The 25967-nt window shown below is 40.7% G+C and overlaps 1 protein-coding gene across 9 annotated transcripts in view; it reads right to left on the bottom strand.

Annotated features, from left to right (window-relative positions):
* The window catches only part of dlg2 (discs, large homolog 2 (Drosophila)), a 1025979-nt gene that overhangs the window by 792221 nt on the left and 207791 nt on the right, over positions 1–25967 (bottom strand). Inside the window, exon 1 of one of the 9 annotated variants that reach the window (XM_043691621.2) lies at positions 11932–12231. The exons of the other annotated variants lie outside the window; for them this stretch is intronic. Within the exon in view, the coding sequence (XP_043547556.2) occupies positions 11932–12021 (90 nt within the window). The 5' untranslated portion in view covers positions 12022–12231. Of the gene's footprint in view, positions 1–11931; positions 12232–25967 lie in introns of those variants that run through there. 9 annotated transcript variants of the gene reach the window in all.

The following is a 25967-nucleotide window of genomic DNA, read 5'->3' as shown; positions in this document are numbered from 1 at the left end:
CCGAGGAATTCTCAGAAAAGGATGCATCAAGAAAGGAAATACTGTACATATTAAAGCTACAGCAATAGTACAAGTGGATTGTGTTATCTCAGAACCTATTAGGAAGGGACACTTAGCAAATCTTTCCTTGCTTCGTGACAAATAGAACCTTGTTACTGTAAGTTTTGAATGTTTTATTTCAAAGGGACAGGTATTTATTTTTTGCTCTAATCAAGAAGGCAGAATATACACATTTGGAGAGACACTTTTGGAAGTTAGTCGTTGATGCTATCTGATGACACAAACGGTCTTCCAGAAAGGCTGAAGGACAAATCAAATGCAGGCAATTAGTGATGCATCAGTCTGCTCTCTATCATGAATAAAGTGACAGAAGAAGTCATCAACAATTCTAATGAGCAGAAATTATACAGCAATAACCTGCTCACAGATGCTCAGTTTGGGTTTTGCTAGGTTCAGTCAACTGTTGACCTCAACAACCTTGGTTCAAACATGGAACAAAACAGCTGAACTCCAGAGAAGAGGTGACTGCCCTTGACATCAAGGCTGCTTTTGACCAGGTGTATCATCAAGGTATCCTAGCAAAACAAGAATCAATGAGAATCAGGGGAAGATTCTACTGTTTGGAGTCACATCGAGCACAAAGAAAGATGGTTATGGTCAGTCACCTCAGCTCCAGGACATGTGGGCAAGTGTTCCTCAAGGTACAGTCTTTAGTCCAACCATCTTCAATTGCATCATCGAGAACTTTCCTTCAAATCATAAGGTCAGAAGTGGAGATGTTCGCTGATGAATGCATAATATTTAGCACTATTCACAACTCCACAGATGAGCAGTCCAGGTCTAAATGCAGCAAGACAATATCTAGAACTGTGATGACAAATGGCACATAATATTCACACCACTCAATGGCAATGACCATACCCAAAAGAGAGAATCTAACCACTATTTCTTCTCATTCACTAAATGCTTCACTATCAACAACCTGGGGGCTATCAGTGACCAATAAGAGGTCAGAGGTCAGAAATTCTGCAGCAAGTAACTCAACTCCTGACTCCCAAAGCCTGTCCACTAACTGCAAGTCATAAGTCAAGAGAGTGGTGGAACATTCTCCACTTACCTGGATGAGTGTAGCTCCAATAACACTCAAGAAGCTTGACACCATGCAGATCAAAGCAGCCTGCTTGCCTGGTAGCACATCCACAAACATTCTCTTATTTCCTAATTAATACTCAAAATAAGTAATATGCATCACCTATAAAATGCATCGCAGAAATTCACCAAGCCTCCTTAAGCAGCAACATCCAAATCCACAACTACAACAATCTGGAAGGGCAAGGGCAGCATACATGGGAATTTGACCAGCTGCAACTACCCTTCTATGCATCATTTTGACTTGGGGATATATCAACAGTCCTTCAGCGTCACTGGATTAAAATAGTGGAACTCCCTTCCTAATGGCATTATGTGTCTACCTATAAGAGTTCAAGAAGGCAGCTCACCACACTTTCTTGAGAACAACTGTGAATGGGCAGTACATGCTGTCCGAGCCAATGATGCCCTTATCCCATGAATGAATAAAAGGAAAAGTCAAAGGGGAATAAGCTGTCAGTGAGTGCTTACTAGTCAGTCAAGGGCATTTTCCAATATCTTTCCAGGAACAGCCAGTTGGCTACTTGAGGCAATGCGGCTTAGGGATCCCATATCAATACACGCACGGAATGGGCTGCAGTTATTTGCGCAGCCCCAGTCCAACTAGTAGACAGCAATGATAAGAGGAACTTGAGAAAGAAGGAGGATGGGTCAGTAGATAAAAAGGCTGAGCCCGAGACATTCACTGTGAAACCCAACCTATGTTGCTTTCCATCCTCATGTGAATTGCAAATATGCAATGAAAATGAGAATTGCCTGCCATCACACACTGAGTAGACAGCCATGATTTGGAGATGCCGGTATTGGACTGGGGTGTACAAAGTTAAAAATCACACAACACCAGGTTATAGTCCAACAGGTTTAATTGGAAGCACACTAGCTTTTGGAGCACCTGATGAAGGAGCTTGTGATTTTTAACTGAGTAGACAGCGTTTGTCTGAGAGCATGGATTCTACTTGCAAGTGAGGTGAGGTGTTTCATAGAGCAAACAGGCATTTACGCATTACAGGTAAAGACAGCTATAATCTCAGAATTCTTCATGAGAGCCATATGCAATGACAGATTTTTGAAATCATGTTCACAAGGTCACTGGTCATAATGAGTTGATCCTGTTATCTCTGTGAAACAGAAGTAGTCACAGGAGATCTTTAAAGTGTCATTTGTGGGCAATATATCTCAAAGATAATCTAAGGTAAACCAAGGTCTCAGATGTTGCTCAAAGACATGGAGCTGCGTTCCTCTCACCTTGAATTATATGTATTTGCCAACATGCTCTTATTTGTAATACTGCCTTTCTTCAATGATGTGAAGGCTGTGAGTGAGAAGAGAACTGTGCTCTTCCAGCACCACTAATCCAGAATCTGATTTCCAGCATCTGCAGTCATTGTTTTTACCTAGGTTTCCCAAAAATCCTACTGCACTTTCAATTTCCACAACTTGGCTTGTGCTGCATACGTTGAAATAATATTGACCATGTCATAGGTCCATATAAATGCAGCCCATAGCTCTCCTTATCGGAGGCCTCCATGCCCCATTGCATCAAGGATTATTTTAAAGTATCACTTGTGTATGATGCAACTGTTGATTGCTCATATTGCTAAGGAGCTGTTCTGATTCTGATGTCTTACACATAGATTGATTGTAATTATCCTTGATACCATTTCCTCCAGATTAGTGAGGCACATTGCTGCTCCAGATTAAGGAGATTTTAGAACACCATCACAGAACTGTGAGATTTGCAGGAGCAGGACTTATGATCTGAATGTGACCAATCTGTCAAATTGACTGTTAAGGTGAGAACTGCACTAGATTTTCATGCAACTTGCCACTTCCAATGATTAACTGGGAATCTGTGTGGAATTTCTCAATCCTCGATTCTCACAAGTCAACCCTGAATGATTAATTATCCTACAGGAATTATGCCACAAACCTTTTCTGGTCTGTGTTCAAATACAAAGACATAGAGCACACCTAATAATTAGTACTGTCATAGTCACCGATACAAGAACAGATGCAAAGCAAATTTAAACCTCATATGAAATTAAAATATTGATAGCAGCAGGGTCAGAGGTTGAGAAATAACAAATGACTTTGAAAGAGGTAAGTGGAAAAGGGTGTGGGCATTGGAGGGACACAGTTCATCATGAAATGCTGTGACACAAGTTGTAGCTGTGTTCATTAAAGTCAATCATGATTGGAAGATAAAACCATAAGACCATAAGGAACAGGAATAGGAGTGGGGTGTGTGGCCCCAAGCATGCTCCACTCTTCCATAGGATCATGGCTGATCCAACATTCCTCACATACATTCCTGGGCTTTCCTTGTAACCCTTGATTTAGACTTTACCCTAGCCTTAAATATACTGCCGCAACTCTCTGTGGCAAGGAGGTCCAAAGCTTCTCAACGCTCATGGAAGAAATAGTCTCTTCTCTTCATCTCAGTCTTAAATTGACACTCCTTTATTCTGACACTATGCTCTCTGGTCCGCAACTCTCTCACAATGGGAAACATTCTCTCAGTATTTACTCTGTCAAGCCCCTTAACAATCTAATATGTTTTAATGAGATCACCTCTCATTCTATGAAATTCCAGTGAGTAAAGTGCTAATCATTTATTTAAGCCTTTGCTCATAAGACATTGCCTCCATGTTGGTGATCATCCTAGTGAACCTTCTCTGAACTGCCTCCAATGAAATTATATCTTTCCTTAAATAAGAGGACCAAAGAGCTACAGTGCTTCAGATGTGATCTCACCACACCAATGAAAATTGCAATAATATTTCCCTACTTTTAGATTTCAACTCCCTTGAAGTAAAAGCCAACATTTCATTAGTCCTCCTGATAACATACTGCATCTGTGCGCTAGAATAAACAAAAGTAACCCATGGTATGATAATTATACATAAATAGTTAATCTTCCTTCTTGCTTTCTGTGTACTCAAATTAGTCCCAACTTCTGATTCTCCTTGTGACATGAAAATGTGGCCCCACGCCTAACTATAAAGCACAGGGCTTCTGCATGGTTGAAAATATTCTCACTTGCTATTCCACTTTAATTCATCCTATTTAGTTCATCCTCTTTGTCATTATTCCTGCCAAAATATATCAAAAGTACACATTTGTATTAAATTTCATTTTGCAATATGTCAGCCCTATTCACCAGTCAATATTCTTCTATAAAATGTTACTTTTGTCCCCACCCATTCTTACCCAATAAATTTCCAAGTTTTGTATCATCAGCAAATTTTGAACTCGAGTCCTGCAAAACCAAGTCAAAGTAATTAATATATAACAACAGCAGTAGTGGCCCTAACATTGAACCTTGAAGGGGAGAGGAGACTTCAGCCTGAAAAATAACTTTCTCTCTGTTACTCTGCTCTATGTCTCTTAGGTATCATTGTAGACATGCTAGCTTTGCCTTTTCATCTTAAAGAAAAGGGCTGTTAATAAATTAGGGTTTTCTGAACAATAGAGAAGGTTATGAAAATGCTGCCAACACTTCATTTTCTCTCTCTCTCTCTACAAAAGCTTAAACAATTCTAAATAGTCATGAACTAGGATCAAATCGAGAAAGTGATCACAAAGATTTCAATCCTGGTTCCAAGATCATTACATTAACATCAGGGTGTAATTGAGTTATAGAGATGTACAGCATGGAAATAGACCCTTCAGTCCAACCCATCCACCCCGACCAGATATCCCAAATTAATCTAGTCCCATTTGCCAGCACCTGACCCATATTCCTCTAAAGCTTCATATTCATATACTTATCCACATGCCTTCTAAATGTTGCAATTGTACCAGCCTCCACCACTTCCTATGGCAGCCCATTCCATACATGCACCACCCTCTACATGAAAACGTTGCTCCTTAGGTCCCTTTTAAATCTTTCCCCTCTCACGTTAAACTTAGGCCCTCTAGTTTCGGACTCCCCCACCTCAGGGAAAACACCTTGACTATTCACCTTATCCATGCCCCTCATGATTTTATAAACCTCTATAAAGGTCACCCCTCAACCTCCGATGCTCCAGGGAAAACAGCCTCAACCTATTCAGCCTTTCCCTATAGCTCAAACACTCCAGCCCTGGCAACATGCTGGTAAATCTTTTCTGAACCCTCCCAAGTTTCACAACATCCTTCTTATATCAGAGAGACCAGAACTGAATGTAGTATTCCAAAACTGGCCTACTGCAGTCCAGTACAGTTGTAACATGACCTCCCAACTCCTTTACTCAATACACTGACCAATAAAGGCAAGCATACCAAAAGCCTTCTTCACTATCTTGTCTACCTACGACTTTATTTTCAGGTTTGGCACCACATGTACCCATTATATGTACTTGAGTTTATAAAGAACCAAAGAATGACATTGAGCTGGGAATGAACTTCCTGACATCTTGGTGCCATCCGATAAGCATCGGAAGGTTTTGAACAAATGATTGACGTAGGGTAAACTCCTAGCCGCTAGAAACAAAATACATCAACAAGTCTTTGTTGGTGGGGTGGGGTGGGAGTGTGTGGAGAGAGTGGTCATCACGCAGTTGCTTTCTTCAAGATGACAAAGAACAGGAAAACTGAAGGAATACCAATGGATGGATGTCTAATATTTTCAAGACAGAACAAGCTCCTGTTCTTTGTCATCTTGAAGAAAGCAACTGTGTGATGACCACCCTCTCCTCCTCCCCCCCCGCCCCTGCCAACAAAGACTCGTTGATGTATTTTATTTCTAGCGGCTATGAGTTTACCCTACGTCAATCACAAGCTACTAAGATTAACACATCTTTTGCAAAATGTCCATGTATCTTCTGGTGTCAGTGAACCACACTTACGATCAAAGATTACAAATTTTTCCTGTCTATTTAGCTAATGTATCGTTTTAAACTGCTGTTACTTGAGAACCCAAATAAACTACCTTAAAATAACTTAGAAATAGTCAACTGCATATTTTAGGTATCTGTGATTCCCAAACCCTTACAAATCTGTTCACTTTAGATTTTGACACTATAGCAATCGCCCATATGATGCACTGTCAAACACGCAGAACCTTTTCTGTAATTACGAGCAGATAGCCATCCTCAATATTAAGCAGCTGCGATTTTCAAAGGACATCAGGAACAGAAATTTGATGATTTGTATTTACTTAGCAGCAATAAAAAAAAAAGATGTCCAAAGACACTTCATACGGATAAGATGAAAGCAAACTGCTGGAGTTGATTTGGAGAGGTGATTAAAGAGGTAGGTATTGAGGTCATATTTTTAGAGTGGGAACTAAAGTAGCAAAGCATAAAACTTGTAAGTGAGAGCTAGTAGCCAGACAAATGATTGATTTTGACCATTGCATGAACTTTAAATTTGTGATTTCTGTTTTACATCTCACACAACTCTTTCAAATTGATCTTTAAAACTTATCACAAGTCTATTTGAATTCCATGCGTTATGAATTTGACAGATCATATATAAACGTTACTTAGTGCTTGATCACTATGTTGCGAAAGTAAGTTACCTTGCATTCATGAAAACAAACCACTTTTTAATCTCAATTGTTAACAATTTAATCTATAATTAATTAGAGATTAATTTTAAAAATTCAATTTATATGAAAGAAGGAATCTTTTGCAGAGAGCACCTTAACCTCAACTTTGAGGTTTTGCCTCATTCATAACTCAGTTTTTTCTACAATCAGATATAGATAGGGAATTCTCTTCTGTTCAAGTGTTAAAAGAGCATCATGCTCCCTGGCCAACATTTTTGTCTCAGACATGCTGCAGTGCTCCAGTGAGACTCAGTGCAACCTGGGAAAGCAATACCTACTTTTCAGTTTGGGGACCCTGCAGCCTTCAGTATTCAATAATTTTAGGGCCTGAACATCTTCTGTCATGTCTTTTACCTGTCCTACACCCCAAGCCCTGTCAGCACAAGGGCTACTTTCAGCACAGCCAACCCATTTTCACCAACTTATCATCCAAAGCATTAGCTTTTCTTCCTCCCTGGCTTACCATTATCCATCCCCTTATGCGTTTAACTATCTATCTCTCCCCTGGACTCCATCTCTATCCATTGCTTACTCCTGTGACAGCAAACCCTGCCCCAACTTGCCCAATTCCCACCACCCCACCCCCATGTTCAGCATACATACCTGCAATATATTTCCCAGCTACAATCAATTTAAGAAGGGTCACTGGACCTGAAGCATTAAATTTGCTTTTCTCCATGCAGCCAGGCCCAAGTTTCTCCAGAAATGTTTGCTTATGCTTCAGATTTCCAGCATCTACAGTTCTTTGTTTTATTTTAGTGACTATTAGGGTATTAGATGGGATCAGTTTTTATACTGTAGCTGTTCACAATGTATATTAATGAGCTTCATAACAGAACTAAATACAATACCTCCAATTTTGCAGATGACACAAAGCTGGGTAGGAAGCTGAGTTGTGAGCGATGCCTTATTGTGATTTGGACAAGTTGAGTGAATGGGAAAATCATTGTAGATGAAGTTTAATGTTGATGAATGAGAGGTTATCCACTTTGGCAGCAAAAACAGGAAGCCAGATTATTATCTGAATGGTGCTAAATTGGAAAAGGGAGGGGTGCAATGAGACCTGGATGTCCTTGGATATCTGTCACTGAAAGTAAGCATAGAACATAGAAAAGTACAGCACAGAACAGGCCCTTTGGCCTAAGATGTTGTGCCGAGATTTAATCCTAATGTAAAATATAGAAACTTAACCTACGCACCCCTCAACTCACTGCTATCCATGTGCATGTCCAGCAGTCACTTAAATGTCCCCAATGACTCTGCTTCCACCACCACAGCTGGCAATGCATTCTATGCATTCACAACTCTCTGCGTAAAGAACCTACCTCTGATGTCTCCTTTATACCTTCCTCCTAATATCTTCAAACTATGACTTCTCATACCAGTCAATCCTGCCCTTAGAAAAAGTCTCTGGCTATGGACTCTATCTATTCCTCTCATTACCTTGTATACCTCGATCAGGTCTCCTCTCTTCCTCCTTCTCTCCAGAGAGAGAGAAGTCCGAGCTTATTCAACCTCTCTTCATAAGGCAAGCCCTCCAGTCCAGGCAGCATCCTGGTAAACCTTCTTTGCGCCCTCTCCAACTCCTCTGTCTCTTTCCTATAGTAGGGCGACCAGAACTGGACACATCATTCCAAGTGTGGTCTCACCACGCACTTGTAGAGCTGCAGCAAAACCTTGCGGCTCTTAAACTCGATCCCCCTGTTAATGAAAGCCAAAACACCATACGCTTTCTTAACAACCCTATCCACTTGGGTGGCAACTTTGAGGGATCTATGAACTTGAACACCCAGATCCTTCTGTTCCTCCACACTGCCAAGAATTCGGTCTTTAATCTTATACTGAAAATGTGTTGCTGGAAAAGCGCAGGTCAGGCAGCATCCAAGGAGCAGGAGAATCGACATTTCGGGCATGAGCCCTTCTTCAGGGAGGGCGTTCGAGTTCGACCTTCCAAAATGCATCACTTCGCATTTATCCAGTTTGAACTCCACTGCCATTTCTCAGCCCAGCTCTGCATCCTGGCTATGTCGTGCTGCAGCCTGCAGTAGCCCTCTATACTATCGACGACACCTCCAACCTTTGTGTCATCTGCAAATTTACTAACCCACCCCTCAACCTCCTCATCCTAGTCATTTATAAAAACTACAAAGAGCAGAGGCCCAAGAACAGAGCCCTGTGGGACCCCACTCAACACTGTCCTCCAGGCAGAATACTTTCCATCTACAAACACTCTCTACCTTCTGTCAGCCAGCCAATTCTGAATCCAGGTAGTCAAATCTCCCTATATCCCATACTTCCTGACTTTATGAATAAACCTACCATGGGGAACCTACCAAATGCCTTCCTGAAGTCCACATATACCACATCCACTGTTCGACAGAAATCTATAAAATTTTAACAGGACTGAACAGGTTAAGCACAAAAAGTATAATCCCAATCACCAAGAAATCCAGAAGAAGTCTAACAGTACAATTCATGCCAATTAGAACTGAGAGGAGAAGAAATATATTTAACCTGACAGTGGTGAGCCTGTGGAATTCTCTACCACAGAAAGCAGCTGAGGACAAAACAATGAATGCTTTCAAGAAGGAGTTAGATATAATTCTTAGAGCTAAAGGGCTGAAAGGTTATGGGGAGGAAGCAGGAACAGAGTACTGACTTAGACAATCAGCCATGATCATAGTGAACGTCAGATCAGGCTCAAAGGGTTGAATGGTCTATTCCTGCTCCTATGTTTCTATCAGCAGACCTAGAAAAGGAAATCTATAACTTGTACGGCATTTAATTATAATCCCAATCACGGATTTTTGGGATCCCTATGTCAACATGTCTCTGACTCTTGGCATGAAATATTTTATGAATCTCCTCTTTTATGCTGTATATCAAAGTTTCCTGATCATTTGATTTTGAGAATGCCATCAATCCAATCTATATGAAACAAGAAAATTGTTGGATTAAATGTACACAGTTTAGTTCAAAATATCTTTAAATATAGTATCCCTTTCCTTAAAAAGATTAACATGACACTTCACTGTTGGCAATATTTTACTGTTACTTATTATTGATGGGTGAAAGTTGATCGCTAATACCTCTCAATCTTTTCCATATAGATGGAGTAAGTTCCTAACATAATTTTCTTTTTCCTTGTTGTATCTGGGCTCTTTCAGTACTAATAATAACTGCTGTAATCTGTGACTCTTTTGGTGACATTTGTGAATAGTGTTGAATGAGGATACTGTTTTTGCTGAGTTTTCAATGTATTTTCATTTTTCTGACTCAGTGATGAAACCTCTTATCTCTCTTCAGACCTCTTAGAAAGTACAAGATAGGTAGCCAACATATGGTCAGTTATACATTAACTTTTCTAGCAAATAACTTATGCCTCAAGAGATTAATTGTTGCAAAATAACACATTCAAATGGGCCAACCTTTCATAAAATATTTTTTGTTAACATTAGTTTCTTATAATAACAACTTGTGGAATTTTGTCATGTGATTCCTATTTCTACAGTGACTTGTGTGGTAATGAAAATGTACATTTGTGCAAAATTTTCTTCGTATTATCGGTTTTAATGTAGCACGCAGACATCTTAATTTGGTCCCAATGTTTAGTTAATGAATTTCACCTGTGAATTCTCACAGAATTTACAACACTTCATTACAATAATTGTATGCAAGTAAACGACAAAAAAATCTAAAAGTATCTTCCCATATCATGTATAAAGATTCGATTATCCCTTGTTTGAATGCATGAATGTATATTTCAAATACTTTGCTGCAATATTATTCCTACATGCTGGATTTGGGTCTTTAAATAGGCTTAAAGACCTATTACAATTGACAAACATTAAATATATAATTCTCAAGTACAATCTAAAAGAAAACAAAAAATTTCAGTTTTTTTTACAGGAACTTGTTTTGTGTTCTCGATGCCTTTCCTCAGAACTTGCCAATTAGATTTTAAAATGATATAAATGGTGAAAAATAACTGAATCCTGGGTATGTTTTGCACATACAGTCACAGTTGTATGTACACAGTTGAATGCAGCATGCAAATAAGATAGATTGTTTCCATGACAATGAGGAAGAGGAGCTTTGGCAAATTGGAAAATATGATTTCAGTTATTTATAGTGACTGCAGGTCAATAAAAATGCCACATTTATAAAACAGATTAATTCCAGAATAATTTTCAATGCCATTGCAGCAAACCTTCTGCAATAATATTGCATTTAAAAACAGTCAAGGATGTCATAATACACTATTCGTATAAATGTACTAGTAGCTAAACTACAGTACTGACTGGTACTCATGGAAACAATTCTGTTACAAGACAGAAACAAAATTGAGTTACCGAAGTATCAATTAGAAAGATCTAAAGTTAATGTACAATAGAATCATATAAATCACCTTAATATTTCTTCCATAATAATAGTGGCATTTTTAAAGCATAATATACACAGAAATTTTGTTTCCATTAAGCTAAACGCCTCAATATGTCTACATTATACATTCTGTCCAAATGTCTAGCCTGCTACTTCCTCCAATCATTTGGAGATGTCAATAAGATTTATAGCAGAGCAATCATCTTCAGCTAAATTGGCAAACCTACAACTTAGACTGAAGTTCCAGAAATAATTAATTTGTCAATCCAATTCCATGAATGTTAAATCAGAGATCTGACGCTAATACATCGTAAGCAACAGAATAGGTGTCACAGCTAAGCTTCACTTTTATCAATTCATAAATTAATAATCTTGGCAGTAGCTCATTTTGATTCCCGTACATCACTATCCAATTATTTCAGCTGTAAGATCTATATCTTATCACCTCATTTCATAAATTCTATAAAATAAAGAAAAATAAAAATGCTTTTAAAAGTCTAACATAAAATTCTAGGGTATTCATGCAATCTCCCAGCATAAGCCATGTTAACTGTCAGCTCTGGCCTACCCTAGCTTATTTGAGACTGATTTTTTTTGTTCATCAGCACTTTGATAACACATGAAAAATACACAACAGCAGGGTAACAGAATAGTTAAAAGGACCTGTACAATGAGGCTAGTACAACTGTGAAAACCTGACTAATAAATACAGAGGCACAGAATGGTCAGAACCAACTGAGTTGCACCACCTGTTTGTCTAGCAACTGTAAACTCTTGCTTTTAATAAACTGTGAAAGACAGACACTGATGGTTTCCAGCTTGTTTACATGTCTCCAACTGCACAATTGCTTTGATCTAGTCCTTACCTTAACCTTGGTTCTCACTGCGCAGTAACATGCAAAAAACATTGCAGTAGGCAATGAGCATATGGAACAGTGACCAGCTTCCTGGTACATATAGTTAAGACCAAATACAGGAGCTTCAGTAAGGTAGAGATGCCTCTGTCTTCTGTGTGCATTTGATACTGTATTGATCGTGATTTTAGTAACCAAAAGAAAAAAACATTATTTTATAAATAAATTCCACGCACTGACTGAAATCTATAAATGAAATAAAAATACAATTGACAATTCCAATATTGCTGCAGAAGAATATCCTTGCTTCCCAGTTACTGTGGCAATGAAGACCGTTGATCTATCGTAATACAACAGAAGGGAAGAGAGTATGCTCCCACTGATAACATACTGGTTTAAAGAAAACAAGGTGGAGATTTTCCCAAAAAAATTCTGCCACAAATTAACTATTAAATGGTCTTTTGAATGCATTTAAAGGTATCATATAGCAAATCACATCATATTAGCTTCAGTTTTCAAATTAAAAATAACTGTCATTAAAATATATTTTGTAAATGCTGATTTTGATTTTACTTTGTTGAAGATTAAATTCAATTCAGCGATTGTAGAAAAACTGAACTACAGCTAAAAATATTTAGCCACTTGGTTAATATGGTCCTGTCAGGAAGATACAGTTTGGACTTGGAAAATGTGTTATCCATGTCCTCATCCAAATTAAGTCACAGTCACATGTCACTCCTGCAGTTAATGATTTACATTCACTCAGTTCAGCATTGTCTCAATGTTAAGCACTCAACCTGTTGTTCAAATCCCTCCATGGCAATAAACATACCTCTGCAACCTTGTCCACCCCTTCAAGAATTCTGTGTTCCCTCAATTATGAGCACTTATGTATTCCTAATTTCACTCATCATACCACTGGCAACTATGATTTCAGCGAGCCAAACTCAAGCCCTGGAAATGCTTTCTTAAACCTGTCTATCTCTCTACCTTTCTCTCATCCTCTAATTTACTCTTTAAAATATTGCTATCGTGGCTGAGCTTATGATTTTCTGACTTAACATTTCCTTTGTAATTCACTAGTAAAATATCTTTGGTCCTTTTACTACATTACAGGTAATCGATGTATGCAAGTTGCTGTCGTTGTGTCATGCCGTCATAGAGAAAAAGACCCTTCAGCCCGTATTTGTACTGGTCGAAAATGAGCTCCCGATGCGGTCTCCACTACATTGGAGAGACTGGACGCCTACTCGCGGAGCGCTTCAGAGAACATCTCCGGGACACCCACACCAATCAACCCCATCACCCCGTGGCTGAACATTTCAGCTCCCCTCCCACTCTGCCAAGGACATGCAGGTCTTGGGCCTCCTCCATCGCCACACCCTTACCACCTGACGCCTAGAGGAAAAACGCCTCATCTTCCACCTCGGGACCCTTCAACCCCATCAATGTGGACTTCACCAGTTTCCTCATTTCCCCTCCCCCCACCTTACACAGTTCCAAATTCCAGCTCAGCATCGTCCTCCTGACCTGTCCCACCTGGCAATCTTCCTTCCCACCTATCTACTCCACCCTCCTCTCTGACTTATCATCTTCATCCCCACCTCCGTCCACCTATTGCACTCTCAACTACCTTCCTCCCAGCCCCACACCCCTCCCATTTATCTCTCCACCCCCAAGGCTCCCAGCCTTATTCCTGATGAAGGGCTTTTGCTCGAGACGTTGATTTTCTTGCTCCTCAGACGCTGCCAACCTGCTGTGTTTTTCCAGCACCACTCTAATCTTCTACTAAATCCTGGTCACCTGACATTACTGTGTTCACTGACCTACACTGGTTCCTTCTCATTTTTCTTTTCAAATCTCTCAAAGGCTCAACCTTTGCTTTCTCTGTAACTTGTGCCAATTCCAAGACTCACCAACATGCTTCCATGCACCTCGTTCAGGGCTCTAATGTTCTACGACTGGTGACTTGCAGTTGCCTCTACTCTAAGCTTTTGAATTGCCTTCCTACAACACTCCTGCTCTCCACCTCATTTTCCCTCTTAAGGGAACTATAATCAACTACTTCTCTGGCCAAGCTTTCGGTTATCTGAACTCCTGCCTAGATTTTTCCAGTTGGGTCACAATCCCAACATTAAGCTCAGATCTGGTGATGAATCTGGAAGTGCCAGTGATAAGACATTAGATACAGTGGACATTTGCGTATACTTAAACCTGCATATGTTATTATATAATGGCAAGAGCTGGAATATGCACCACAGGTCAGGACACCCAACACCGTGAGCCCTGGAAGGTTGTTGATATGCAGTAATCAGTCTGGGGCAGACTAGATATTCTTACATCAAGTAGCCACTTTCTGGTTAGTTACATGGCGAAAAGATTGCTGGAACAGCCAACAGGTACAAGATGGACATGCCATGACTACTGCCAGGGTAATAGGCATTAACCAGCATTGTTGTTGGGCATGGTCACACAACGACAGCAGAATGAGCAGTAAAGTTTGCAGTTGTAGCATCTCTCAGTAATGGGATACAGTGCCTGCAAACCACATGTGTGCAGTCAATAGTACCATGGAAAAGTCTTCTTTCTGTTCCATGATAACAATGAAGTGCCCTTTGTGAAAAGAATGGGTACGCAATGAACACACTCTGCAGGCAAAACGCATCCACAAAACTCTAGTCACTCTCCCCTACATCAAAGATATCTCGGAAATGACTGCCAGACTACTTAGACCCTTTGGGATCGTGGTAGCCCACAAACTCACCAACACACTAAAACAGCAGCTAATGAACTTGAAAGTCCCTATATAGACAACAAGCAAAACTACTACACCATTTACAAAATACCGTGCAAGAACTGTAACAAACACTACATTGGACAAACAAGCTGAAAACTAGCTACCAGGATACATGAACATCAACTCGCCACAAAACGACATAACCCTCTCTCACTAGTATCCTTACATACAGATGAGGAAGGACACAACTTCGAAAGGGACAACACATCCATCCTAGGATAAGCCAAACAGAGACACATACGAGAATTCCTAGAAGCATAACATTCCAACAGGAACTCTATCAACAAACACATTGACTTGGACCCCATTTACCACCCCCTGAAAAAGAACTGGAAATTACATTACTGTAGGAAATGAAATCACCACAGGAAATGACATCACCAACCCAAAGAAACCCAAACATATAAATAGAAAGCAGGAATCATCAGCAGTGCCTCATCCGGAGGCTCACTGAAGATGTTACCTAGTATGGTGACGAAACTTCTGAAAGTAAACCTTCCAGCTCAGCAAGCAAACCTACATCCAGAACCTCAAACTGAGCTATAAACCTTCTCAAAACTCGCTAGCTTCTGTACTCCTTTGGTTCTCTGCATAATCTATCTCTCGTGCTGCAGAGAATGGCAGGCATCTACTATGCCACTCAGGACTGGGAATGTGTGGTGTGCTCAGAATTCTTGCAGTAGCACTAATACCCCTTTCATGTGAAACTCTTCAATTGGAATAAACTCGTTCAATATCTCTATACTTCCACAAACTCAAATGAAACCTTAGAAAATGACTAGACTGCAAGTTATTGATTAATCCTTTGAGAGGTGTTGACAGGAGCCCTTTAATACGTTTGAATGCATACACAGCTGTGAACATTTCCTTGCGTGTCAAAGTCTAAAATAGCAAGGCAATGTTAGATTCTAGCTGACATTACAACCTACCTATTCTGCATATTTATTTCCATGCTCACCCCTCAACAAGATGGTAGTTAGCACAAAGTGTTCCAGAATGGCATGGATGTAATTTTGCTACTAAATTGGTACACGTTGCCCCAAAACCAGTGGTGCTACAGAGCCAAATTCTGTAAACAGGAACTTTGAGCCAAAAGAAGCTTCCAACCCACAAGTCCAAAATAGTTAAATATGGCAGCAGTTTAACAGTGTTGTATATGATAAATTAGATAACTTAGGAAATAAAAATATTGCATGTGGCAAAAAAAGGTACAGGAAGGTACAGATACAGGTCTTGCAGATACATTTGAAATGCTATTTCTCAGTTTTCAAAACTTTCTTAAGAGGCAAGAAAATGTCTTTCTTACTGCAATTTTTTATTCTAAATTAATAGCATGTGATTGAATGCTGCTAAGGTCTGCCAACTAGGTAAGTTCTATAATTTCTTTTATCAGCAACAACAGTGATAGGTTTATCTATCTTCAGCAGGTACCTCCACTAGTCAAAGAAGGCTGATTATTCCTATGATGATGCTTTATTCATGTGCTGCATCCACAGTAATTTTACCTGAATAAACATCGTGCTCAAGAACCTTTGCAATCTGCAGGCCTTAATTAAGTTCAACAGCAGCTCAATCCCAGCTACTCCTTACCATTACACTACCATCAGTACTGGAACAGGAGGGATTCTATATCATTGGGACAGTCTCCACCTGAACTGAGTGTTCTCACAAAAAGGGTAAATTGAATCGTCAACATGAATTTAAACTGGAAAGTGGGGTGGGGGGAGGGGAGGGGAAAAAACCGAAAAGATAGGAGAATTCAGGAGAGGTTATTGAAGTCTGCAGCACACAAAACAGGACAGTGTGTTTGGAAAGGGTTAGTAGTCAAATTTCAAACACACTTGATAAACGGATAATAATGAGAAGAGGGACGGTCAATACAGGACTGTATCTGAGTGCATGCAATATATGAAATAAGGTTCATGAACTTGTGACACAGATTGAAATTGGCAGGTACGATGTGGTGGGCATCATGGAGACATGGCTTCTAGGGGATCTGGACTGGAGCTAAATAACCCAGGATATACATCTTATCGAAAAGACAGGTAAGTGGCAGAGGGGGTGGAGTTGCCTTGTTAGTTAAAAATAAAATTAAAATCAATAGCAATACACAAAGTAGGTTCAAATGGTGCAAAATTTGTGTTAGTTGAGTTAAGGAACCACAAAGGTAAGAAAATCATAATGGAAGTTAGCTACATGCTTCCAAACAGTAGTCAGGATTTGGGGCATAAGATACACCAAGAGATGGAAAAGGCAGGTGGACTGGAAAAACCAGGTTGGTAGTGAATTACAAGAAAAGGAATTTGTGAAATGTCTACGAGATGGCTTTTTGGAGCAGCTTGTAGTGGAGCCCTAAGGAACAAGCAATTCTGGATTTGCTGTTATTCAATGAGGCAGACATGATAAGGGAACTTATGATGAAGGAACCCTTCGGAGGCAGTGAGCATAATGTGAGAGAATTTAGTCCGGCAGTTTGAAAGGGAGAAGGTGGAATCAGATGTAATGGCATTACAGTTGAATAAAGGCAACTAGAGGCATGAGGGAGGAGCTGAGAAGAATTGACTGAGAGGGAGCTGAGCAGGAAAGACTGTGGCACAGCAATGGCAGGAATTTCTGGGAGTAATTCAAAAGAGTCCAAGGAAAAAGAAGCATACCAGAGGGAGGATAAGGCAACCGTGGCTTACCAGGGAAGTCAGCGATAGCATAAAAGCAAAACAGAAAGCACATAATGTGGCGAAGGGCAGTGGATAGCCAGAGTATTGGGAAACTTACAAAGACCAACACAAGACAACAAAGAAAGAAATATGGAGGAAGAGGATTAAATATGAAAGTAAGCTATCAGGTAATATTAGTAAAGATTGTAAGAGTTACTTTAGATATATAAACGGCAAAAGTTGACATTGGACCATTGGAAAATGGTGCTGGAGAAGTAGTAATGGGGACCAAAGAAATGGCTGAGGAACTGAACAAGTGCTTTGTCTCAGTCTTCACAGTGGAAGACACGAGTAATATCCTAAAAATTCAAGATTGGAGGGCAGCTGCGCAGAGACGAGTATGGTGGCCATCACCAAGGAGAAGGTGTTAGAAAAACTGAAAGGTCTAAAAATGGACAAATCATCTGGACCACATGGGCTACACCCTAGAGTTCTGCAGGAGACAGTGGAGGCTTTAGTAGTGATCTTTCAGGTATCACTGGAGTCAGGGAGGATCCCAGAGGACTGGAAATCACTAATGTAACCCTCCTGTTTAAGAAGGGGCCGAGGAAAGATGGAAAATTACAGACCTCAGTCATTGGTAAGATTTTGGAGTCCATTGTGAAGGATGAGATTTCTGAATACTTGGACGTGTATGGTAAAATAGGGCAAAGTCAGCATGGTTTCATCATGGGAGGTCATGCCTGACAAATATGTTAGAATTCTTTGAGGGGGTAACGAGCAGATTAGACCAAGGAGAGTCAATGGATATATCTAGCTGGACTTCCAGAAGGCTTTTGATAAGTTGCCGCACAGGATGCTACTGAGTAAAATAAGGGCCCATGGTGTCAGAGGCAAGATACCAGTATGGATAGAAGATTGGCTATTTAGCAGAAAGCAGAGAGTGGGGATAAAAGGTTCCATCTCAGGATGGAAGCCGGTGACTAGTGATGTTCCACAAGGGTCGGTGCTGGGACCACAATATTTTACTTTGTACATAAACGATCTGGATGAAGGAACTGAGAGCATTCTGGATAAATTTGCAGATGATTCAAAGATAGGTAGAGGGACAGGTAGTTTTAAGGAGGCAGGGAGACTGCAGAAAGACTTAGACAGTTTAGGAGCGTGGGCAAAGAAGTGGCAGATGAAATACAATGTGGGAAAATGTGAGGTCATGTACTTTAGTAGGAAGAAGAGAGGCACGAACTATTTTCTAAATGGGAAGAAAACTCAGAAATCTGAAGTACAAGGAGATTTGCAGGTTCAGTTGTTAGGAAAGCAAGTACAATGTTGACACTCATCTCAAGAAGACTAGGTTATAAAACCAGGATTGTGGTTCTGAGGCTTTACAAGGCTATTGAGGACCACATTTAGAATATTGTCAGCAATTTTGGGCCCCATATCTCAGGAAAGATGTATTGGCCCAGCAGCGGGTCCAGAAGAGGTTCACAAGAATGATCCCAGGAATGAAAGGCTTAACATATGAGGAATGTCTGAGGATTTTGGGACTATACTCAATGGAGCTCAGAAGGATGGGGGAGGATCTGATTGAAATTTTCAGAATACAGACCAGCCTGGACAGAGTGGATGTTGAGAAGATGTTTCCATTGGCAGGAGATATGAGGACCCAAGTGTACAGCCTTCGAGTAAAGGGAAGACCTTTTAGAATGGAGATAAGGAGAAACTTCTTTAGCCAGAGAGTGGTGCATCTTTGGAATTCATTGCCACAGAAGGCTGTAGAAGCCAGGTCATTGAGTATATTTAAAATAGAGATAAATAAGTTCTTGATTGCCGGGGCAGCATGGTGGCTCAGTGGTTAGCACTGTTGAAGGGTTATGCCCAAAATATCGACTCTCTTGCTCCTCAAACCTGCTGTGCTTTTTCCAGCACCACACTTTATCAATTTTGGAAAACCTATCAGCCATGATTGAATGGCAGACCAGACACAATGGACCCAATGGCCTAATTTCTGCTCCTATGTCTTATGGTCTCATTTCTATTGGAGACTAGTACATTAACTTAACTGTACTTTGCAGAATACGTAACTGCTGCGCCATTGTACTAAGTAATTCAGACATCTCAGAAGATTTTCTGATCTCATTTAAATGCAATTTTTTTTCTTTTTGTGTAGGATAATCAACTGGCAATAACATCAATCAACTGTGGCTTTGCTCTTAGAACAGAAAAATAGTACAGCATAGTACAGGCCCTTCGGCCCTCGATTTTATGCTGGCCTTTTATCCTACTCTAAGATCAGACTAGCCTACATACCCTTCATTGAACTATCTTCCCTGTGGCTATCCAAGAGTCGCTGAAATGTTCCTAATGCATCTGACTCTACCACCACCTGCTGGCAGTGCATTTCACACACCCACCACTGTGTAAAGAACCTACCTCTGGCATCTCAACAAAACCTTTCTCCAATCACCTCAAAATTATGCCCCCATGTGTTAGCCATTTCTACCCTGGGAATAAGTTACTCACTATCCACTTTATCTATGCCTCTCATTATCTTGTACACCTCTATCAAGTCACCTACATCCTTCTTTGCTCCAATGAGAAAAGCCCTAGCCCCCTCAACCTTACTTCATAAGGCACACCCTCCAATCCACGCAGCATCCTGGTCAATCTCCTCTACACTCGCTCTAAAACTTGCACATCTTTCCTATAATGAGGTGACTAGAACTGAATACAATATTCCAAGTGTGGTCTAACCTCATGGCTCTTAAACTCAATCCCCCTGCTAATGAAAGCAAACACACCATACACCTTTTTAACAACCCTATCAACTTGGGTGGCAACTTGAGGGATCTATGGATGTGAACCCCAACTCTTTCCTCACAGCCAAGAATCCTGCCTTTAACCCTGTAATCTACAGTCAAATTCAACCTTCTAAAATGAATCACTTCACACTTTTCCAGGTTGAACTCCATCGGTCACTTCTCAGCCCAGTTTTGCATCTTGTCAATATCCCATTGCAACCTATAACAGCCTTCCACACAACTACCACGCCACCAACCTTTGTGTCATTGGCAAACTTACTAACCCACCCTTCCACTTCCTCATTCAAGATATTTATAAAAATCACAAAGAGCAGAGGTCCCAGAACCGATCCGTGCGGAACACCACTGGTCACCACTGGTCACTGGCTGAATACTTTCCATGTACCACCACCCTCTGTCTTCTATGGGCCAGCCAATTCTGTATCCAGACAGCCAGATTTCCCTGTATCCCATACCTCCTTACTTTCAGAATGAGCCTACCATGGGAAACGTTATCAAATCCCTTGCTAAAATCCATATACACCACATACACTGCTCTACCTTCAACGTGTTTTATCACATCTTCAAAGAATTCACTAAGGCTTGTGAGGCATGATGCTGACTATCTCTAATCAAACTATCTTTTCCAAATAATCATAAATCCTGTCTCTCACAATCCTCTCCAATAATTTGCCCACCACTATGCAAGACTGACTGGTCTGTAATTCCTAAGATTATCCCTATTTCCTTCCTTGAACAAGAGGATAACATTTCCCACCTCCAATCATCTGGTACTACTTCAGTGGACACTGAGGACACAGATCATCGCCCAAGTTTGTCCATTTTAAAGCAAAAAGTGTCAGGAATAAGGGTGATATTGCCATTACGGAGACTTGGCATTCACAGGGACAGGAATGGCTGTTGGATGTTCCAGGGTTTAGATCTTTCAAAAGAAATAGGGAGGGAGGTAAAAGAGGTGGTGGAGTGGCATTGCTAATCAGGGATAGTATAATAGCTGCAGAAAGGTATGTCGTTGAGGAGAGATTGTCCACTGAGTCATTATGGGTGGAAGTCAGAAACAGGAATGGAGCAGTAACTTTATTAGGAATTTTCTATAGACCCCCAATAGTAACAGAGACATGGAGGAGCAGATTGGGAGGCACATTTTGGAAACATGCAGAAGTAACAGGTTTGTTGTTATGGGTGACTTCAAATTTCCTCATATTGAGTGAAACCTCCTTAGTGCAAATGGTTTGGATGGAGCAGATTTTGTCAGATGTGTCCAGGAAGGATTCCTGACCCAATATGTAGATAGGCTGTGGACTAAGTAACACAACAATAAGAGTCTGCCATTTGGCCTTCGAGCTTGCTCTTGTGTTTTGATTCAGCATTAGAAAGGCATTGATACAAGAATAAGAGGGTAGTTAATTACTGAGCCCTGGGAAAACCTAGCATTAGACAAACACAGAACATTAGGGAAGCTCAACAGGTCTGGCAGCATCTGTGGAGAGAGAAACAGAGTTGGTATTTCTCGTATTGTATGACTCCTACAGTTCTAAAAAACTGAGAAATTCTATTTCTCTCTCCACAGATACTGCCAGATCTGCTGAGTTTCTCCAGTGTTCTCTTGGTTTGTTCCAGGTTTCCAAAATTGGTAGTATTTTGCCTTTGTCGTGAGAAAAAAACTTGGTACAGATTTCAGAGATGACTAACACCAATTGTAACCTCTGTTCAGAAAAACATCACAGGATACATTAATCTAAAATGCATCATATCACAGTCCAGTGTGCCAACTACTGACAAAGTGTTTTCCATATGCAGTAACAATGACAATCAGTGCTGTTTTATATTAAAGGCACAGAGCTTATGTTCGAATTGATATAGAAATTTTGACTGAAGCTTCTACTACTACTTCCAGTTGGTCTGACTCGAAGAAGTAAATGCTTTCAAACTAATGTTGAGGTGACATGCAATAACCCTATCTAGCAGCCTTTCTATGTAGTTCAACAGCTGACGGGTCATTCCTGGTGTCACTAGTTTCTTTGCACAGTTTACAAACCATTCTAGCCACAATCAATCTCCAAAGTCTTGAGAAATTGTTCAGCAGCAACTATCATGTGAAAGACCTTTCAGTATTAGGAATTATTCGTTAGGATTTTGTTGAGCATATATTTGACAACATCAACCTCTACTAAGGCCTTCTCTCACATACCCCCTAACAATAGTTCAAAATTAGAAACTGGTAAGGCCTAGGCATTTGCAGAGTTTAACAATGCATTTGTATCTGCAACTTACAGGAACTGCATGCAGAAGTCACAAGAATTCTCTCTATGTTTGAACATAATGGTCTACCTCCTGCATGCGCTACTGTCAAATTCCTCACAATTTGGCTTTGTGTTCCTCCATCTAAGAGAGATGACACAAATTCAGCCTCTGAACATTGGTGAAATCAGATGGCAACATTGGTAAAGTGAGATAGCATCACTTACTTTTTTTTCAATTTAAGGAAGGCAAAATCCAATGCAAATGCCACACCTGAAGTTGCCCTTTATTAGTGGTAGCAGGATGATCCCTGCCAATACATTATTTGCTGGGTCAGCATCTGCTTTGGAGCTTCTGAAACCACATGTCATCATGACAACAAATTCCTGCCCATGGAAACTTTCCTCATCTGCACTGATTCTCAGCTATAGTTTCTTTCTAACTTGTCATGATTGACTTTTAGGGCTTTTGCATCTGTTCTGATAGCAACCTTAGTGGGCGGCACGGTGGCACACTGGTCAGCACTGCTGCCTCAGAGCACCAGAGACCCGGGTTCAATTCCCGACTCAGGCGACTGACTGTGTGGAGTTTGCACATTCTCCCCGTGTCTGCGTGGGTTTCCTCCGGGTGCTCCGGTTTCCTCCCACAATCCAAAAATGTGCGGGTCAGGTGAATTGGCCATGCTAAATTGCCCGTAGTGTTAGGTTAAAGGGGTAAATGTAGGGGTATGGGTGGGTGGTGGGTCGGTGTGGACCTGTTGGGCCGAAGGGCCTGTTTCCACACTGTAAGTAATCTAATCTAACCTTGTATCAGACCCTACTGGTCTCTTGATCTCCATCTAACATAATATTGCAAATATAGTCATCTTCCATCTTGTGTACATACTCAAGACTGTGAAAGCTTCTTGGCTTGATTCATGCCTATACATTCAACATGTTTGCACTAAAAATGATTTCTTCATTGGTGACTGTGTCTTCCATGTGATGAAGAGGTGGTGTGACCCAAACTGTCGGCAAAAGTTTTGTTTTCTTTATGGTTGAGTGGGCTTCACTGTTCACAGTAATGTGCTGAAGATAGAGACCTTGTGGATATGCATCTTGGTCCTGTGGGTTAGTTTGTTGTTTTTCCCTGCTGTTTTTTAAAATCAGATAATATTTATTATTGTTTATCTTAGTATTTCCTCAATAGCTCCCTTTTGTTCTACTGCTCTTAATTTTGCCAATCAGTTTAAGATTTTCTATTTTTTTCTTAAATTTATGTGCAGAGAATTGTAATTCTGTGCATGTTCTCTTGGTGACCATTTGCAAACTTCATCTTGTATGCCTGCTTTCCTCAAAACTTCCTCAGTAGTTGTATGTGTTATCAAACTAACATTTACCTTGCATCTGAGAAATCATAGGCTTGATTTTGAGAATGACCCATTGCCTGGCCCATGGATGAAAATTCTGACTGCCTTTAAAAAAGGCTGCTCCAAAGTGGAAGGTTAGGTATGTCTCAGTGGAAGGATGGCCCTTCCTTGAGAACTGCCAGCCAATGAGAGTTGCTGTTCTTGCATTCACAGAAGCACCACAAGTCTGTCATTGGGGCTGGTGGTATGACAAGCAGTCTCAAAGTGTCATGATATCAGATAGAAAGACATCCTGGGATTTTTTGGGATCGGGCATCCTTGTATGGGAGGTAAACTGGCCAATGATGGAAGGTCAGCTCAGAAAAAAGTACAATATTAGGTTACGGGGAAGGCAATTGCCTCTGCTGTGCACAGGTCACTCCCAAAGAATATGACCAATCCCTTTCCATCATGTCTTTTCACCAACTTAAGAGAAAAATAGCCTTCTCACTCTCATCTGCCTTCCATAGACAGTGCATTATGTATATTTTCTAATCAGTCTGTTCAGGTGTGTTACAACAGATTCCTGGACTGGAGATACATGGATTCCCTGACTGAAAGCCTGAATGGCCAATCCTCTAGATTGGCGGAGAAGCTACCCTTGACTTATTTCACCCAGATTCCCTGATGTGGGCCTGTGGGGACTTCAACGGGGACTATTCCCTTAAGATTTGAGATATGGCTGCTTGTTTGCTGCACATGCAGTGAGTTTGCTACACAAGGTGCTGGCACATTGTGCATGTGTCAGATTGATGTTGCACACTAACATACAATAAGATATCCATTCCCTTACAGAGATTGTGAGCAGACAAGCAAGCTGCCTAATTGCGAAACGAAGTGACGCGACACAACACAAGTGCTGTGAGTATGCAGGAGGATACTGCATGAACAAGCACTATCACAGCAAGCGAGAACCTTGAGATGTAGCTTAAATCAATCTGTGAAGTGCCCCTGTCCACACACACAAATTGAAAGTGCTGCTGCTTTCAATTCTACTTGCCGGTGCACCCTGTCATGCATGCCAGCACTTCCCAAGCAGCTTGAAAGTGTATCGGAGAAGACATGGTGGTCATGTCAGGTTGGCAAATATTGAATACCAATGTCCATGGATGAGTGCAAGTACTTGTGGATCATGCCTTGAGCTGAATGTGAAGGAAGCAAGTTGGACCACTAACAAAGCATTTAACAAGCAATAATATTCTTTTAGTTAGCAAGAAACCCACTACAACAAACACAGAACATGCTGGAGAAACTCAGCAGATCTGGCAGCATCTGTGGAGAGAGTAAGCAGAGCTAACATTTTGAGTCCAATATGATACCTTTTATGAAGAGTCATACTGGACTTGAAAAATTAAATCTGTTTCTCTCCACAAAAACTGCCAGACCTTCTGAGTTTCTCCACATTCTCTGTATTTGTTTCAGATTTCCAGCATCCACAGCATTTTGCTTTTAAGAAACTCATTGTGCCATTTGTCAAAAGTGTACAAGATGAAATAAGATGTTTCCAGCGTGGATTTAGGCCTCGCTGAACTTTTTGTCCAATTCTGCCCCAAATCTCAATACTGCACACATCACTTAGACCGCTAAGATTCTGCCCAATGATTAGAATCAAATACAAAGCCAAATTCAGGTGAAAATAAGCAAAAAGGCTATGAGAAGGAAGTACGGTGGCTCAGTGATTAGTACTGCTGCCTCACAGCGCAAGGGACCTGGGCTCGATTCCAGTCATGTCTGTGAGGAGGTTTGTACATTCTCCCTGTGTCTCCATGGATTTCCTCCGGGTGCTCCGGTTTCCTCCCACAATGCAAAGATGTGCAGATTAGGTGAATTGGCCATGCTAAATTGCCCATAGTGTTCAGGGTGCATTAGTCGGGGAAATGTAAAGTAATGGGTAATTGTTCCGGGTGGGATACTCTTCGGTGGGTCGGTGTGGACTTGTTGGGCCGAACGGCCTGTTTCCACACTCTAGGGATTCTATTTCTATGATTTCTACAACAGCAACATGTGCCTTAACAAACATTTGCTGAATGGAATTCCTACCTTTATATATTACTAAGCTATGATGCAAATTGTCCATTCATAATGTAACCAGGATCGACAGATGCATTCTCCAGAGAAACTGAAGTACAGAAAATACACAGGCTGGA

The sequence above is a fragment of the Chiloscyllium plagiosum genome, unplaced genomic scaffold (assembly GCF_037043375.1).
Source record: "Chiloscyllium plagiosum isolate Xiang-an unplaced genomic scaffold, Cpla_swu_hap1 HiC_scaffold_6, whole genome shotgun sequence".
Lineage (NCBI taxonomy): Eukaryota > Metazoa > Chordata > Chondrichthyes > Orectolobiformes > Hemiscylliidae > Chiloscyllium > Chiloscyllium plagiosum.
The sequence above is the reverse complement of the archived record's forward strand: the minus strand, read 5'-3'. Positions and strand labels throughout refer to the sequence as shown.